This window comes from Sus scrofa, chromosome 3 (genome assembly GCF_000003025.6).
Source record: "Sus scrofa isolate TJ Tabasco breed Duroc chromosome 3, Sscrofa11.1, whole genome shotgun sequence".
NCBI classification, from domain to species: domain Eukaryota; kingdom Metazoa; phylum Chordata; class Mammalia; order Artiodactyla; family Suidae; genus Sus; species Sus scrofa.
In genome coordinates, this window is record NC_010445.4 from 119,453,976 (window position 1) to 119,473,960 (window position 19,985).

General features: G+C 38.5%; 1 protein-coding gene across 1 annotated transcript; it reads left to right on the forward strand.

The window, feature by feature from the left end:
• On the forward strand, positions 11-4,812 carry RDH14 (retinol dehydrogenase 14 (all-trans/9-cis/11-cis)). The gene is made up of 2 exons (XM_003125340.4): positions 11-515; positions 3,754-4,812. Exons 1-2 carry the CDS (start codon positions 123-125, stop codon positions 4,369-4,371), a joined length of 1,011 nt encoding a protein of 336 aa, XP_003125388.1. The 5' UTR covers positions 11-122; the 3' UTR covers positions 4,372-4,812.

The following is a 19,985-nucleotide window of genomic DNA, read 5'->3' on the forward strand; positions in this document are numbered from 1 at the left end:
CTCCAGGGGACGACAGGCCGCGCCCCAGAGTTCTTTGCGTACAGGTGGCTGCCTTAGCTCCGGGAGCGCGGCGGCTCCGGAAATCCTGCGAGGGGGACGGTGGGCCCTCGGCCCGGGCGGCTATGGCAGTGGCTACAGTGGCGGCATTTCTGGCCGCACTGGGTGGGGCCCTGTGGCTGGCGGCCCGACGGTTTGTGGGGCCTAGTGTCCAGCGGTTGCACCGAGGCGGGGACTCCGGCCTCATGCACGGGAAGACCGTGCTGATCACGGGGGCTAACAGCGGCCTGGGCCGCGCCACGGCCGCCGAGCTGCTACGCTTGGGGGCGCGAGTGATCATGGGCTGCCGGGACCGCGCGCGCGCCGAGGAGGCGGCGGGTCAGCTCCGCCGCGAGCTCCGCCAGACCGAGGGCCCCGAGGAGGGGCCCAACTCCGGAGGGGCCGGCGAGCTCGTCGTCCGGGAGTTGGACCTCGCCTCGCTGCGCTCGGTGCGCGCCTTCTGTCAGGAGATGCTCCAGGTGTGAGGCCCCGGGAGCCAGCTGGAGATCGCGGGGAGGGCTGGGGGCCTTCGCGGACGGGGAGGGGCTGGCCGGCCTCGGGGCCGAGCAGGGAGGGCACCGCCCAGAGTCCAGGGGGTGTGACCTTGGAAATGACTGACGCTAGGAGTAGAAACAATCAAGAGATTGGGGCGGCTCGGGAATTGAAGGCTGGAAAAATTGGTAGAATAGTCTTCTGTCTTCCAAGAATGTTGAGGGAAAAAAAAAAAATGGGCCCAAGAGGAAAATAAGCGAGTTTCTGAACATTTCCTCTTGCTATGTGAGGACAGCCCGGGAGGAGATCCGCCAGGTCTCTGGATTGTTTTTCCTGTGTCCAAAGTGAATCTGCACCCAAGAGCCTGAGAGCACGTAGGGAAAGTTGCTAACCAAGGACCGTGGAGCACTCGTCTTTTTTCTTCCTGGGGTAGAAATTTTAGCCTTCTGCCACCAGTGACCTCCTTAGCACCATCCTTAACCAGGCTCTGGCCTAATTTCCAAAAAGACTAGAGCTTGGAATGCCAGTGGTCCTGTGCGCTCAGCGATGACTGAAATGAAAATAATACAATATCTAGCATTTATTGAAGGTTTCCTATGTGCCAGAAGCTATTCCAAGTGTTTCAGTTATTTTTGTTTGTTTTTTAATTTTAATGAAATTAAACTGTCATCCAGTCTTCACAATTACCCTGCGAGGTAGGCATTATCCTCATTTTACAACTTTAGGCAACTAAGGTATAGGTAGGCTAAGTAATTTGCTCAGGATCTCTTTCTAGAGCCCTTGCTTTTAACTGCTGTCCTCCTGCTGCTTGTCAGCTAGGTGGAGAATTTCTTTGTTTAGATAGTATTCCACTGAAATGGATGTCCTCTATTGAAATTGAGGTAGAAGGGTTTCCTGCAGAGATGATTTGCAAGAGGGCATTCAGAAGAGTGATGTTTAAAATTAGCTGGCAAAGAAAAGGAGTCTGTATGAAAAGGAGCCTCTTGAGTCTAGAGCAGAAATTCCCAAACTTTCCAATAAGTAATTAGGTCCAAACAACCTAATAAATATTTATGTAATAACATAGTGGCTGTTTGAAAAAAAATAATACATACACATAACGGAAAGAAAAAAATGACTATTTTTCTATAACCATAATTATGCTAATGGGAAGTGTACCTCTGTTCACTGTCCCAGCTTGTCAGACTTGGGAATCAGATTGGACATTGCCACCAGCATTTCTGTGCTACGTTGATTTTTAACATTGTACTTGCATTTTACCCCAGCAACTACTAAATACTCAGCTTTGCAAAGATGGCAGCATCACAAGGAATATAGGACAATATAATGTTGAAGCTACGAATATCCTGGAGCTTGTACTTTTTGAGATATTGAGCAGAGTATCGTTTTGTTCCCCTTGAAACTTTAAAATACTCCAAATCACCCTGAGAGTTCGTTATGACTCTGGGGCACCTTGATGCAGAGATGGGGAGCTGTCGCAGACCTAGAGGTTTTTTGTTTCGTTTTTATGGCTAGTATTTCATTATCAAGTAAAACAGATTTAGAAATAAGTAACAGTGTGTTAAGAGATATTAGAAGAATCGAAGTGGATCTTCCTATTCTTCATTAAAAATGTAGATGGGGCTGGGTATACCTGTTCCTTGAACCCTATAGTTTTTTAACCACTTGGGCCACTTGAGACAACTAATAAAAAGTTAAGGAAAGAAACATAACTAAGTTGTCCTTGCTTCTAAATGTGAGTTAAGTTCTTCCCTGGATCTGAAATTCAGTAGTTCAGTGACTATAGCCAGAATAATAATAATAACAATATAAAAAAAGGAAGTGTAAATTTCCCACAGGTTGGTAATTCTTGGTATTTATGTCATTTATCTCCTAGAACTTAAAAAAAAAAAAGCAGTGAATGATAAAGTCTTAAAATTACACAAGCCCAGCAAAGAATGATGGCTCAGAAATGATTAATATAGGAAACTCTTCCAAAGGATTACTGAAAAGATCACTCCTTTCTTTCCCCCATGGGTGAACTTTTGCCTTCTTTTTGAAGTTGACTATTAAAAAGGCAAAAGGTGCATAGACAGACAGAATGAGAAATACTTAATCCTCTGACAGGTAGGCTTTGATAACAGTTGTGAAATTTAACGCATTTTTCTTTTCACTTATATTTGGCCAAAGGGCCAGTGAGTTTTGAAATTTGACCTCAGACTTATTTAATTCTGGGTCATCACTGTGTCTTTACACCTGGAGCATGTACATTTCTGTTTCTCTGCCCATCAGAAGAGACAGATGAGCCAGGAAAGGACCAGGGAAAACTACCTTATAAGAACTAAGGAATGAAAAAAGACTTCTCTTTGAGGACAGTCTACATTTTAGGACTTGAATCTGGAAAGATGCAGAATTCTTATAGATCTCCTAAGTTGGGGCCCTTGGAAGCTTGAAAGAGGTAGATTTTACACAGGGAAAAAGAGCTGTGAACCCTAGAGTTAGAGGTGTTTGTCGGGCCTACCTTCCTCTATCAGTCTCCTTTGCCCTTATTATGAGACTTCGTATATATGTTTCATGGTGTTTCTGTTATTTTTATATTATCTGTTTAATTTTTTTCTTAATGTTTCTTTCATTTATTCATGATGTTCTCTCACATCTTAACTTGCATCCGTGACTCTCCATACTGCTTATCCCAATTACAAGGAAACTTCTTGAATTTGCTCCATCCCCTAGTGCCATTAACCCGTAGAAAACTGCAGAATAAAGCAGTGCTCACTTGCCTCTGGTGTTGAGTAGAGCAGCTCTGGGAATAAACAGTGCTGACCTGTCTTCTGCTGTGGTGCCACCCTCTAGCTCCCGCCCGTCAAGCTATGGTTTGAAAGCAATCCCAATTAGAAAAGTAGACTAGCTTACTCATGAAGTATGGGGGCATTGGTGTCAGATTTCATCTGAAGATTTTTATTTTTTTTTGCCATATGTGAGCCCTGTGATACTGGGCAAATCACATAACTTTGGTGCTTCAGTTTGCTTATGGAGTTGTTGAGAGTAGATGATAGAGCATGAAAAGAAGAGGGCCAGGCCCCTTACTAAGCAGGCAAGTTGTTGTCATTTTTCTTTTTTTTTCTTTCAATTGTTGAAAACTCATGGAGGCATTTAAATAGCCTGCAGGAATTCTTTAAAGTTTTATTTTAGGCACATTTAAGGCCTGCATTCATAATTCTGCCATTCTCTTTTTGCCATTTGAAGGAAGAGCCTAGACTGGATGTTCTGATCAATAATGCAGGGATCTTCCAGTGCCCTTACATGAAGACCGAAGATGGGTTTGAGATGCAGTTTGCAGTGAACCATCTGGGGCACTTCCTACTCACCAATCTTCTCCTTGGACTCCTTAAAAGTTCAGCTCCCAGCAGGATTGTGGTAGTTTCTTCCAAACTTTATAAATATGGAGACATCAACTTTGAAGACTTGAACAGTGAACAAAGCTATAATAAAAGCTTCTGTTACAGTCGGAGCAAACTGGCTAACATTCTTTTTACCAGAGAACTAGCCCGCCGCTTAGAAGGCACAAATGTCACTGTCAACGTATTGCACCCCGGCATCGTGCGGACTAACCTGGGGAGGCACATACACATCCCACTCTTAGTCAGGCCACTTTTCAATTTAGTGTCATGGGCTTTTTTCAAAACTCCAGCAGAAGGGGCCCAGACTTCAGTTTATTTAGCCTCTTCACCTGAGGTAGAAGGTGTGTCAGGAAAGTACTTTGGGGACTGCAAAGAGGAAGAACTCTTGCCCAAAGCTATGGATGACTCTGTTGCAAGAAAACTCTGGGATATCAGTGAAGTCATGGTAGGCATATTAAAATAGGAAGGAGGTGTGGCAGCTATTTATAAAACTGGATCTCAGCTCTATCTTTGATCAGGAATAGTGTGGGTTGGGCATTTACTACTTGAAAATGCAATTCTAGTTTTACAATTGTACTGCTGAGAGGTACATAGGGATATTTGAAGTTACTGAAAAGTTATTTTTTGGAGAACATAAAATTTCAGAAAAATGTTTAAATATGTATAATGAGCATATCAATGAGTGATACAAATATGTTTTTAAATTATAATTGAACAAGCATGGATTACAAATATTAAAGAATGCACTTACTTAAAACAGACACCTTGAGAAGTTTTTCATATATTTTTGAGTTTCGTGATATGTTTAAAGTGTTAAATAGTTTAATTATAATACTGGTTTTTGTGTAGAAATAATATGCCTGGTGTGACTACACAGTGGAATAAATTTACTGATGCAAATTCCTAATTGTGTATTTCTTTAGAAGTTTCGCTGAAATTAGCCCTTGATCATCTCAGCCTCTGCTGACCTTGGTATGCCCAGTGTCTTTTCTTCCCACATAACTTGCTTTAAGACATAATATTTCTAAAACCCAAACATGTGTCATGGTGTCGTGGTTCTTAAAAACCTATGATTGTTTCCAATTTTCCAGTTGCCCATAACTGAGTTTCAAGGCTTTTTTTTTTTTTTTTTTTTTCCTGCAGCTGCAGAATTTTTTTCTTGAAAAGAGTTCTTACTCCAATGTGGAAACTGTATGGGTAATACAGGTCAGAGCAATGCTGTGAGTATGGAGTCCTCCAGGGCTTTCCTGAAGGAACTTTGTGGAATTCAGTAGTTTACAAACCGTTTCTAGTTAGACTTTTTCATAAGCTTTTGAGACTTTCCATCAACTGGCCACAGGCTTACCTCGTACTCTTGGGCTCAGTTCAATGCAGCAGAACTTTCCACCATGATGGAAATAATTCTGTCTGCACTGTCCAGTATGGTAGACTGTAGACATATATGTTTACTGAATACTTGAAATATGACTGAGAACTGATTTTCTACTATGATAAAATTTAAATAGGCCTAGTTATTAATGTCTTGGATAGAATATCTCTACTCATTTCCTCGTATAACCCAGTCCTCAATAGAGACCAGTCACTTCTTTGCCTCTGGGCCTTTCCGTATATTGTCCCTTTGATCTGGAACATCCTCTTTTACTGGGATAATACTTAGAATTTAACATTCCCATTCAAAGTGTGTACTTTCCCTAATACCTATAGGAGGAAGCAATTCTCAGTCTATGTTGTTTTCATTGAGTTGGCAGATTTACTAGGAATTTGGTGCACTAATCATTTGTTCACAAATCCAGCTAGACAATTGGAATTGGAATTATTCAGTGAAAGATTTTATTATCTTCTTACTCATTTTCCTTCCTCAAGAATCAAGTGTATTAACACACAGTAAATATTGAATAATGAGTGATGTTTGAATAAATAATAAGTAATGAATCAATGGTATACATAAAAATAATTGAGTAAGTGGGAATACTGTGGACATCAAAAACAATTTAACAGTTTTAACCATCTCATAATATTGGAAGAAGAAATTATGACTGTAAAGGATAGACTACACTGAATTTAATGATCATTTTGGTCAGGAATAGTCCTTGATTGTTTATTATTTTTAAGACTATAATATCTGGTTTCCAGTATAAGTTCTTTTTAAGAATGTGCAAGATCTCGGCAGATCATATAGAAGGTCTGTTTTCTGTTAGAGCATAGAGTTGTGAATATGAGAAACAGTTAGTACTTGTATCATCATCACAGGTGTGTCTTTGCAGGTGTAGTCCTTATAGCTGCATCATGTTCTTTGAAATGTATTTTTAAAATTTAATCCTACAAAGGGACCTGCTGAATTTAGAAATACAGCAGGAAATACATCAAAATGCAACCTGGAAAAATGGAAGCTAATAAATCTGTCCTACACCTCGACTTCATTAAAAAGGAACCCTTTTTATTTTCCATTTAATACCATCTTTTCTGGCTGCATTTTGATACCTGATGCTTTTCAGGGGATTTGGGCCTTTTGTAAGAGTTGAGCCTTTCAGAGTTCTTGCTTGTGGCACCATAATAAAAATAGGATATATTAATTTATCGTGATGGAAAGCTAGAAACTCATCTGGAAACACCAACTATTAAAGTAAAATGAGTGCCATTTGGAAGATGTCCTTCCCACTCGGTGCTTGATGGAAATGAGGGCTAATCGTTATAGTACAGCTAGTTAGATTGTGAAGAGTATTTAAAGCTTTTCCTTCTCTCTTCTTTCCCCCTTCTGCTGACTGACTTCTAACTATTTCATGGGCAAGGAAATAAGAAAAAGACAATTCTGTTACTTTGACACTAACTCTCACCCTTAGCAAAATATTGTTAGAAGTTTATAATGTGCCACATGAGAGAAGAATTTTGTTGGAAACCCATTTTCATTTTGGTCATTGATTTAATCTTTTGAAATATTGACTTACTATTTCAAGCAGCTTCTTCCAAAAAGGAGTGAGGTGTCTGGATCTTCTGCCTCAATTTCACTCAGACTATTTTATATAGTGGGGTTCTAGATAGCATTTAATTGGGAAAGCCATCTGACTGCTCAAATATACCACCATGTAGGGTTTGATGAACAGCTCCAACTGCTGAATTTTCTCTGACCCTGGCAAGTTACTTAACCTCTCTGAGCTTCTATTTTCTTAGCTCTGTCACTGAGACATGAATGCCTACTTTAAGGGATTGTTCAGTAAAGAGATGGACAGTGTATGTAAAGAGTTTAACATATGCTGTGGGTGCGGTCCCAAAAGACCAAAAAACGAAAAAAAGGAAAAAGAAATACTTAAGGTTATTAAGCCATTGGCATCTTCTCTACACTTTGTTTCTTTCTTTCTTTGTCTTTTTGCCTTTTCTAGGACCACTTCTGCCGCATATGGAGGTTCCCAGGCTAGGGGGTCTAATCGGAGCTGTAGCCAAAGCCAGAGCCACAGCAACTCGGGATCTGAGCTGCATCTGTGACCTATACCACAGCTCAGGGCAACGCCGGATCCTGAACCCACTGAGCAAAGACCAGGGATCAAACCCGCAACCTCCTGGTTCCTAGTCGGATTCCTTAACCACTGAACCATGACGGGAGCTCTGACATGTTCTTTTTTTAAACAATCCTTTAAATATGTAAAAATCATTCCTGGCTCATGCAGGCCATACATTGTACTTACGCGACATCCCAATGTACTTACTTGTCTTTGAGACACTGTGGAAGGCAGCAGTTCTCATGCAAACTGTTACTCCTATTTCTTAGTAAGTCCCTGTTGTTTCTCCAAATCATTTCTAATCTTGTGTGACTCTTTGCTTGCAGACCCAGGAAGTCTAAAGAGTGTGTTTTTAAAGTCTCTCTCCGGCTATAGATTCTGGTGTGAGGAGTAGCAGTTATCTGCCTTCAACTCCCTCTCTCACAAACCTGCTGGGCCTGGCCAGAGATCTGAGAAAACTTATATTTGAATATTTAATTGATTCCAAATGTGCTAGGGATCACTGAAGAGAGGACATGTTCCCAATCACCCTTCAGGAGCTTGGCCTCCACAGAAACAGCTTCAGATGTCTCACAAACCTTCCCTGGACGATAGGGAGTTAAATCAGTTACAGGTTAACATGGAGAAAGGCCATCTGTTTCCAGAGAAAAGTTGGATGGAGCACTCCGGTTGGTTCTGCTGCACCAAAGGTTCAGTCAGAAGTACAGTAGAAGCACTCTTAACCAACCATTCTCTAGCAGACTTGCTGGAATAACTGATTCTCCTGATTCTCCATTCTTTTTGTAAAACATCCCCACTGATGCCCAAAGTATGCAAATAACATGCAAATGTAGTAGGCTGACAGGCTCCCCTCCCACAAACGCTAGCACTTCTGCTCCCACCTCTTCTGCTGTACACTTCAGGAGAGTGAGTTGTGTACCATTCATTTATTCATTTTACAAGTATTTATTGAATGCACGTGCCAGGCATTATTCTAGGCTTGGGGGAGGTAGAAGGTAACACAGGAAACCAAACCAAACCTGCATGTGTACGTTAGCTGTGCTTGTTGTTAATCATTACAGAAATTACTAATCGCAATGCAAGTCAATAAAATAAGTATACAATGAAAAATGAGGACTTCTATGAAAAGGTGAGTGCTTTGTAGAAACTAAGGCAAATCGCTAGAAACTTGGAATTGAATAAAGTTGGAAACGGCTATCAAGTACTAAAACATAAAAATCTGAAAGGTGTCTATATTCAGGGCATTGCAAATGGCTTTAAATTTTGACTCCATTATAAAAACACAAAAGCTGGAAATCACCGGCCATACTATTCAAGGGAATATAACATAAGAAGATGGAATTCTAAGTGAACTCCTACTGAAGGAAACAACAAAAACGAGCTCTTAGCTTAATATCAGAAGTTGGGAAATGAATGAACATGTTACAGGTTTTAAGTTGAGATAGAAATGTTATGGTGCATATGATGCTTCTTTACTGTCCTTCCTTAATTACCAACAGATTTCAAATAAGACAGCTTCCGTTGCATAAAATAGAGGTATTACTGACGTATCAGTAAAATTTCAGTTTGCAGGAAATGGCAATAAATATATCTGTGTGTGAATCGTATTTTTCCAAAGTCTTCTAATCTAAATTTGGGAATATGTTTTATTTTTTAAATGTCCCAAGATATTTCTTATTTGATACATTTGGTCCTGAATATTTTTGCAGCCTAAGACATTTTCATCATCAGTTCTATTTGCCTCTCTCTCTCTCATTTAAATTTCCTACTAATTATGTTAAACAGAAAAGTTCTTGAACACTTGAGTTATTTTCAGTACGTAATTTTATCATTAGAGGTTGCCTTGTTACATGTGATGTATTACAACTTGATCTGTCTTGAGCTACAGGTCTTAAAGTCTATTTAAAAAAAAAAGTTCTAAACACCCTTCATAAATTCTAACTTGGTAAATATTTGTATTTTTTCTTTCCTTTTTTTTTTTTTTTGGTATACTCCATAGATCTGGATGATTATCGAGTTGTTAGCAGAATGGCTCTAAATCCAAATAGCATCTTTTTTGTTATCATGAGAGCAGTAAGGTGCATGGGTAAATAGAAGTTTTAGTTGTTAATAGAGTCAAAAGATTTTTATCTGTGCAGACTTACATACAGTGTTGGGAATTTAGGTATATCTGGAAGTTGTACACATGGTTTGAGGAAATGCTGAGCACAAAGAAATATATAATCATTATTAGTTTGTGAAAAAAGCAAAGTGAGTTTCTGCCTCCAACCCATGAAAGCACAGGAAATGGCTTCATGTAGTAGGTGTTCGCGTCTAAGCATTTTGTTGACAGAAGGGGGTTCTACCCAGGGATTTTGTGTTAATGTAATCAAACACTTCAGAGCTGCAGCCTAGCAAGCTCAAGTCCACCCACCTCAGAGTTTATCTTTAGCTCATCTGGAAGAGTTTATTTTAAACATTGAACATTGTTTGCTGCTGTTGAAATGAAAGTGAGAGAGTTACAAGCTTTCTTCCACTGCCATCTGGCAGATTTACTGATGGATCGGGTTCTTTAATCCATGTAGCCCTGTGTGTGGGAGCTATTGTCTCTCTGCTGATGGTGCAGCTGGCTTGGCTGAACTTTAAAAAGCTCACACAAAGCTATCAAGAGCCATCCTATAGATAAATGAAGTTGGGGGTGTTGCAAAAGTCACTGTATATTTTTCATTTTGCTTTGAGCACACATTTTTTACTCTTTAGTTCCCTGTGAACTGGAAAAGAGGATAACTATGTTTGGATATTTTGAAAAAAAAAAAAAAAAACTGAAGTTACAAAAAGGTGACTGTACTTAAATTTGAAAATTACAGCAGAGTAGTAAGGAAAGGAACAGCAGATTTGAGGGTCTAAATCTCATTAAAGTAAACGAAGGATACAAGAAGTCAAATGAGAGCATTTTTCTTTTCAGTGGGATTTAGCTTTCTATTTTTCCACACTCTGTGTGATATGGGAACATTCAGTGATACACACGTCACAGGGTTAATCATCGGTTGTAGCCTCTTTGGGTATGGAACTACACAGGATCTCAGGCAGGACATCACACTAAGTATAATTTACAACTAACTCCAGTGCACAGTTTTGATCATTCCCATAAATGCATACGCATGCCTCAAGAGATTACATGCAAGTAGGAAGCTATTTGCAAGATAAGATACTTTCAATATTACTTATATTAAGTTTCTAGGAACATTAGACAAAATAGAACCAAAAATATTTTGGATTTGATCAATTGCCACTCTGTTTTCTTTGTTACTATATCCACAGTATCCTTTTTATCTTGCATAGGTTGGAGAGTTTTAAAACAAAGAAAAACTACATTGCCTATATTCTAGACGAAAGCCAGTCTCCAACAAATAGATGCCCCTCGTGTGAAATTTTGAAGAGGCTCAAAAAGGAGGCCTTGGAGTTCCCATCGTGGCTCAGCAGTTAACGAACCCCACTAGCATCCATGAGGATGCGGCTTCAATCCCTGACCTTGTTCAGTGGGTTAAAGATTCAGCATTGCTGTGAGCTGTGGTGTAGATCGCAGACTCGGCTTGGATCCCACATAGCTGTAGCTCTGGTGTAGGCCAGAGGCTACAGCCCCAATTGGATCCCAAGCCTGGGAACTCCAGCAGTGCGGTCCTAAAAAAAAAAAAAAAAGGAGGCCTTCTTCCTACTATTGGCTATTTTCTGTTGGCAAGAAGAAAAGTTGTGGGTACAGAGTTGGTTCTTTTTGTTTAGTTTGGTTCTGTTTGTTCATTTGTTTTCTTTAGTTTTAATAACATGGGGCAATTGGAGTAGGGCTCACAATTCTGTGTCCACTCACTTCTAAATGGGTGTTGAGAGGAGGTTGCAATGGTGGTAGCCTCCAGATCTCAGTGTCCTCATCCCTGACTCTCCGCTGTGGGGCTGTGTGTTGTAACTCAGTATTTCCATTGGCCCCTTCCAGCTTCCCACCCTCATGAACGTGGCAGAAGTAGTCACTTCCCCTTGCAGGTCAGTTCTTTTGTATTTCTGGAATCATTCCTGTGACTATAACCCATCCCACTTTTCCAGTCCTTCCATTATTTTACAAGCACCTAGTTTATTCTATCTTTTCCTCCTAACGTATCTGGGATGGATTTTTGTTTCCTATAAAGAAAATAGACCACCAGGATTACGGACCTGAGAGAAGAGACATAAATTTGTAAATAAAAAATCACCTTGCCTTGAGCAAATGCAGGCATGTATAGAAGGCACTAAGATACTGAATATTACAGCTTTCAAAGCAGCGGGGGCTGATGAAAGAGAAGTGGCTAACATGGCATGTCTTGGGTGACGTCAACAGTGCAACGTTTGGACCTTTGCTCAGCCTCACTTATTTGAATTTGTCAAAATATCAATTGATAATGGAAAACCTACAAAGGAACTGGAACACTCTTTCCTTTGGGTAGCGTTTTACACCCAGGTGAGGAAATCCATTTGGGGAGCCAAATTATAACCAGAATCTTGATTTGTTATTATGGAATCAGAAGAGAGGAAGTAAATCTGAGGTTGAATGTTTGGTGATATTAGCTGTGATACTTACATTTGGTGAATCCATAAGCAGGAGATTAATGCTCTGGGTGAACGTGGATCTTAACATGGGCCTTGTAAGGATGTGTTCTGTTGTTGCTTGACTATGCCTCCTTCTGAGGGAATTCTTTTTCTGTTTTTAAATATCTGTTTATCATCTAAATATTGCTAGTCTGGCTCAGGAGACATTTTGCCTCTAGTGTACCTCACAGAGAGGTAGAAAAGGGGCCAAGTGAATTAGCCACACTCAGATACTCGGTTGCAGGGGGGAGGAATATATTATTCATAGTTGGAAAGACTGATAGTTGAGAGAATATCTGAGAATTGTTCCTAATATGAGAATTCTGGTGAACGGATTAATTTTTCACAGCTGTTTTCCATTTAAGAAAAATGTAATAAATACTGGGCTTCCTTTAGCATAGGCAATTTGATTAAGATTGTAAAATGACTTGTACTGGATAATCCTGCGTAAGTTTTTGGGGTGGTATGAATGGATTAGAAAGACATTCATAACTGAAACCCTGGCTACCATAGGAATATTTATTTCTATTTATCTGCTGCAAATCAAACTAAGTAAAGGCGAGAGGGGATTCAAAGGCTGGATGTGAGTTTTCCAGAACCACACGGTAGTGCATTGAAGGCAGGGACATGTTGGAACACTCCTGTTAACACCTGGCACAGCGCTGTATTCTATCTCTTACCAGGTATTAGGTTGATTATTTAATTAGCTAATTAATGACCTAAAAATTAAGAGGTCTACCACCCTATCGATGGCCAGGGTAGATGAAGCTGACTTAACTAGCCTGAAAGATGTTCTCTTCCTACCTAAAAAAAGATTTTGACCCTCACAGGGAGGAGAGGGCCCTTCTAGCTTATGAGAGCAATGCTGATTTTTCTGCATACTCTTACTCAAAACATGGAGCGAGAAGTATGAAAGCCCCGAGTAAGTGTATCATCATTTTTGACAACTGTAGTCAGTGGTAATTTGGAATTAACAGGAGGGAAATGAGAATGTCAACAAAGAAGACTCACAGGCAAAAAAGAATGAATCTTGCCACAAATTAGCCTGGAAGCCTCTGCAGAGTTTATATTATTGACTACTGCCTTCCAGTTTTTTTCTGTAGTTTCCTGTATATTCTAATAAACAATCGGCCTGGACCTGATTAGATATTATCTTCTGTAGCCAACACAATTAATTCTGCCATAACCAGCATGTATTTTTACTCTGCCCCATAATTAATTTCAAATAAGTATATATATAGAAAAAATAAAAGGGCTTTTCTTTTTAAAGTAATGCCAAATTCTTGCAAATCCCTAAAACGGTCATCAATTAAAAGGACAAATTACCAGATGTGATTAAACTTACTAGAGAAAGTTCTTTCTAGGATAATAAAAACTACTATTTTTGTGAGATATTTTACATACATTATCTCTGGTCCTTGTAACAGCATTGCAAGATATTTCTGTTTCTCAGCCTAAGTGACTTTCCTGAAACCTGATATCCTCAGGATTTGAACCAAATTTTTTCAGATTTTAGAGCTTCTGGCTCCTTCCTCTATACCAGTAGACACTTCTTTTAGTGAATTAAAATAATGTACATGGAAAAAAATAAAATTTTATCTAAAATAGAAACAACAGTAGATGTTTAATTCTCATGTTTATAATCATTATTGTTCATAATTTTCCCTGTTGGTATATTCATTTTCTAGAGTAGATAATATTTTAAATAAGATTTTTTTCATCTTTTTAGGGCCGCACCCAAGAACATGAAGGTTCCCAGGCTAGCGGTTGAATCTGAGCTGTGGCCGCCAGCCTACACCACAGCTACAGCAACACTAGATCCAAGCCACATCTGCAGTCTACACCACAGCTCATAGCAACACCCATCCTTAACCCATTGAGCAAGGCCAGGGATCAAACTTGTGTTCTCATGGATACTAGTAAGATTTATGTCCACTGAACCACTACAGGAACTCCTAAATGAGATTTTTTTCCATGTTTTAGGACAAAAATGTCTTAAATTTTTTTTTCATCAACTACTATATTTACTTTCTCTGTCAACACAAGTTAATTGAAAAGGTTTCTGCATAATATCCCCAAGTGTAAATTATTTATCAGGGTGGTTAAATAACCCAGTGCCCTATCCGGAGTGTTGGTTTTTTGCCTGAGGGATATATATATCATCTTTCATGAGTTTGGAGAAATTGCACAAACAATGAAGTTGTCTGAGTTAAATCATAATACAATGATCAAAAGAACCATATTACTGTACTTTGTAGTAAATGCATCCATTTCTTTTGAAATACAACAGTGTTAACTCTCCAACATCTGTTGAGAATGCAAAGAGATTACACATATCCTCTGAGTAAAAACCCACTATTTAAAGATTCCAAATACTTAGGATGGTTTTCCTACTAGGTGACTGATAGTACACTTGATATATCAATATTATTTCATGTGAAATTTTATAAATAAAATGATAAATGAAGGAGAAAATGATAAGAGAAAATATTTTTATGTGTGTTTCTTTTTCACACATAAAATAATTATTTCAGGGAACACTGGCTTCTGGAAGCAGTAGGCTAGGTTATTTGGACCACTTCTTGTTCAAGAACATCTAAAAATTCTGATGAAAGTAGAAAAAAAATTATTAAAAACTTCAAAATGTTGATAAGATAGTGAGAACTTCTTGATCAAAACCATGCAGATATTCAAGTAAGAATCCTAAACGTTAGGCAAAAAAGGCAAAATTATTTTGGCACAGAGAATATTTGTCTCCCTAGAAGAAACAACAATAAATGTGAAGTTTCTTTCGACAGCCTAGAATCTGAGGAATGATAAAAGTTAAAGCCTACACAAAATTTGGGGGTGGTAGACATCCACACAAATTCATATTAAGCTGGGATGCTGAACGAGTACACACTTAAGGTAAGTGTGAAAAAAATTAACATTATATTGTACTACCAACTGTCCCCTGGAACAGGATGTTGGCTTAACACTGAGAAGAGGGAACATAAAAAAGAATAAGAAACCTCTCCCTGGAAAGCCATAAACTAACTCCTGGCCCCCATGCAGAAGTGAAAATTGATTTCACCAAAACAATTTAAAAAAAAAAAATAAAACAAAACTCAATCCATCAATTTAGTCTCAAGTTGTTAGAGTCTTGTAATACCAGCAGACAGGGAAAAAAAAAAAATTCAAATTTTCTTCAAAGGAAGGTACCTTAATAAAAGGGCTTGAACAACTTCCATAAATAATTTTTTCGAGAGTAATGACCAGCACTAAGGTTGCAAATGCAGGCAGCATGAGTGAGAGTCAGAAGCACTAATCCAAAAATAACAGATATGGGAATAATCACACTTGGATGATATATATAATTGCTATGCTTACTGTGTACGAAGAAATAAAATGCGTTTGAGAAACAATAATTCAAATCTTCAACAAGCCTAATTCTAAACAAGAATATTAAACAGGTATATACTGGAGTGGTTATTGTGGTTCAGCAGGTTATAAACCCGACATAGTCTCCGTGAGGATGCGGGTTTGATCCCTGGCCTCTCTCGGTGTTGCTGTGGCTGTGGCATAGGCCTGCAACTCCAATTCAACCCCTAGTCTGGGAATTTCTATATGCCATGAGTGCAGCCATAAAAAGAAAAAAAGAAAAGAAAAACAAGGGGGGGGTATAGATTTAAAACATGTATCCACACACAAAAAAGTACATGGGTATTTATAGCAGCTTTATTCCTAGGTGCCAAACTTGAAAACAACCAACATGTACCTCGTGAGGTAAATGGATAAATAAATATTCAGTCAACAGAATATTATACAGCATTAAAAAAAAACTTGAGCTATGAAGCTGTGAAAATACATAGAGGAAGCTTAAATGCATATTGGTAAAAGACATAAGCCCATCTTAAAAGGCTACATGACATTCTGGCAAAGGCAAAACCAGGAAGATAGTAAAAATTAGTGGCTAACAGGGTTAAGAGAGGAGCGAGGGATGAATAAGGAGAGCACAGAGGATTTTTCGGGCAGTGACCCTCTTCTGTATGATACTATAATGGTGGGTGTAGTAAGTATATATATTTTAAAACCCATCAAATGTACAACACTAAGCAAAGCCTATATTTTAATTTTAAAAAAGCATCTGTAACTAGGTACATCATAAAGTGCAGAAAACAGAAGTCAGAGAGAGGAGCTTAAAGGCTACATAAAAAAACAGACTGCCTTAAAAGCAAGAAAATTGGTGGACAGCTGCTTTCTTACCAGCATAGTATACGTAAGCCAGAAGACAATAATGTGCTAAATGAAAATATCTGCCAACCTAGAATTCTATACCCAATCAAAATATATATCCAGGATGGATGCAAAATAAAAATATTAACAAACCTACCAAAATGGAGAGAACTGGCCACAGTTGAACCACATCAAAGTGCACTTTAAATGATTCACTTCAAGCAAAAGGAAAGTAATTCCAAACCAATATCTTGAGATACAGGAAAGAAGAACAAAGAAAATGATGTGTAAGTATAAAACTTGATAATCATATTAAAAAATAATAATTGTATAAACATATATTATTTATACATAATATATATAATTAAAATGTAAAATAATAGATTTATACTTGATGGTATTTAGATAGAAATTAGGAAGGGTTAGGTTGAGCTGAGGTGTTCTGAAGCTTTTCTATCATCCAGGAGTAAGATAAAGGTAAAGATCAGTATTCAAACTTGTTAAAGATACACGATGTAGTATAAATTAACCACTGAAATAATTTTAAAAGGTATAATCTCCAAACTAATGTAACAGAAAAATGATAAAAATAATGTTTCTGAAAGAAAATAATAAATAAGGGAAAAAGCAGAAAATGTGGAATAAATATAGGATACAACATAATGTGGCAGATGTAAACCAAAATATGTAGTTATAACAAATATAAGTAAATAAACCTGCAAAAAGGACAGAGGTTTTTCAACTGTTTTTAAAAACTCAATATTACACTGTTTAAAGAGATACATCTTGAATGAAGACATTGAAAGTGGGGACTTTCCATTGTGGCTCAGTGTGTTAAGAACCTGACTAGTATCCATGAGGATTCAGTATTGCCATGAGCTGTGGTGTAGGTTACAGATGTACTTGGATCTGGATCTGGCATTGCTGTGGCTGTGGCATAAGCCAAGAGCTGCAGCTGTGATTCAAGCCCTAACACAGGAACTTCCATATGTCACAGGTGTAGCCCTAAATTTTTTTTTTAAAAAGGAAAAAGATGCATTAGGAGAATAATCACCAATAAAAATTGGCACAACTTTATTGAAATAAACTAAAACTAAAAAAGTATTATAGATAAATAAGGTCACAGCATGATGATAAATATTGTAATTCATCAGGAATATACATTTTTAAAAAAATTTGTTAACATAACTATGAAAATTTAAAATTATAAAGCCACAAAACATACAAAGTAAAAAGCAAAAAATATATATATATCTATAATTGGGCATATAGTGGGCATATTTACTGTCATAATGAGACTTTGTTTAAACAATCTTTCCCAGTACTTGATGGGCAAATATGTTCAAATAGCAGTGAACCTTCTGAAGATTTGAATAGCAGTTCGGTTATCAAAGTTAATTTAAAGGACAGATGTATAGTACCTCATTCAGCAATAGAAGAATATATCAACTTTAATGCACAAGAAGAAGAATGTCAAAAAGTGACTTCACATTAGGGCATAAAGCAAGTTCCAACATTACTCATGAAGTTGAGTGTACATCGTATTCTGTAATCACAACAGAATTAGGATAAACTTCAGTAACAAAACAATAATTGGGAAACGCTCGTATGCTTGAAAATCAAGAAATATGCTTCTAAATTAGCGATGGATAAATAAGAAATCAAAATAAAGGTTTTAAAATATTTTCAGAACATGACAATGAAATATAGCTTTGGATGAATATATTTAGAAATAGAGAATAACTGAAAATCAATCAGCTATGTATTCCTTTCCAGAACTCGGAAAGATACAGGAAAAACTAACTTAAGTGAAATAAATAAATAACAAGGAATTTAACCTGTAAGAGCTGATGTTAATGAAATAGAAAGCAAACGTATAATAGAGAGAATCAACAATATTAATTATTTGAAAAGATTTATAAAACTAGCCCACCCTTGCAGAGAAGGCATAAACAAACAAATATGCAGTATCAGTCACTGTCCTTCAAGTCAGTTTTCTTAAGTCCTTTCCTGCTTTCACTGATAATCCCCTTGAGGCCCTTCCAACTTCTCCTTGCTCTCCAGTCCCAAAACCATGTTACATTCCTTTTCATAATTCTACTTTAAGATACCACTTGGCTTAAGCTCATTATCTCTGTGTTCACTTGTACAGTAAAAATAAAATAAAGTTTAAAAAGAAACTATTAAAAAAAATGACATACTAAAAATATTACTTCTGAGACTGCACCAAAACAGTAAGGTCCAATCAGGGATTGTGTAGGTTCTAATTACCTGGGGCCAATCTTTTCTTATAATGCATCTATAAATCTACAATGCATGTTCACCTTCAAGAGATCTGATTTTCACAGACATCTAAGAAGCACATCACGTCTGGACATAGCATCTGACTTTGCCATGAATCTCTGTGAGCCACTAAATCCCGAAGTGAGACATAACCTCCTTCCCAGTTATTTTAAAATTTTTTAAAGGCTCTCAAAGACCCTTGAGGAGTTCTCTTGTGGCTCAGTGGGTGATTAAGAATCTGGTGCTGTCACTGCAGTGGCTTGGATCACTGCTTTGGCGCGGGTTTGATCCTTGGCCTGGGAAGTTCCACATGTCATGGGCATAGGCAAAAAATAAATAAAAATTAAAACAAACAAACAAACCAAAAACAATTGAATGATTACTTACTGGCAGAACTTCCAAAACAATAAATTAAACTAGGAAGGTGACTGATGTCGCCTCAATCCCGCATTTTAATCTGTGAATCCCGTTACCAGGGCGGTGGGGGGGAATTGTATGGAAGCACAAATTTCCAGCCTGTTCTGAACAGTGGGAAACATTTTTCAACAGATTACCCTCATCTTCAAGGGCTTCCAGAACTGTGTATTACCCTCAGAATTAAACACATTACACATGCGGTTATGAAAAAGCTAAGCACGTATGTATCCACATCATTAGTCATCGAAATTCTTGTAGGGAGTAACAGCCCAGCCCCACAGGTCAGCCACTTCATGTTTCCTTAGCACTTCCACTGTTTTTTAAACACCCACTTCTTGATTTATGACCATACTGTGGCCTCAGCCTGGGCCTAATCATGTGGCACGTACCACCTCAGGTCAGAGTGACATACACACTCCCTCACACCAATTTAAGTCATCCCATATGTGGGCCCTTGCCTGGTCTTCTGCTATAAGGAAGTTCACGAAAACAGGTGACGAGCGTTGCAAGCCAAGGACCTTCACTTCGGCATGAAGACTTTCAGCAAATGATTCTTCTTTCTCGGCTAACTTCAGCCCCTGTCTTCTTGAAGCTTTTCTGGCTGCTTCTAGTTTTCCTCAAATGGGGTCACCTATTTCTGCTGGCAATATTTTCCCTTGTTTTCACCCTGCACAGGACAAGGAATTGTTTTGCACTTCCTGGAGTCACTACCCATGTGACAAGCCCCAGATCACAGGCTGCTTCTGCAGGAAGCCTTTCCCATCCTCACCTCCGTTCAAGCCTTTCATAACACTGCCATAAGTCTGTCCAGGTCTAGGTCAGATCCCTGTAGGTCCCTATGCCTGGCACACATTCGGGGGCCAGAAAAGTTCTGCTAACTGTGAGTGTCTATTTTATTCCAGTTATTGTGCTGGGCACCAGGGATACACTCATTCAAAGACCATCAGGTTACTCCCTGTCTCGCAGTGTAGATAAATATATGCATACCGATAGCTATAATACCAAATGATTGAGTCTGCAATGATGAGCTCAAAGAATGAATGGTGGTGGGTGGGAAGACTTTGCTGAGCGTGTG

Bases quoted from the DNA above. Each gene is read 5' to 3' on its own strand.
- RDH14 (XM_003125340.4), top strand. From the start codon at position 123: ATGGCAGTGGCTACAGTGGCGGCATTTCTGGCCGCACTGGGTGGGGCC. The intron at 516-3,753 runs GTGTGAGGCCCC...TGCCATTTGAAG, and splicing joins TCTGTCAGGAGATGCTCCAG to GAAGAGCCTAGACTGGATGT.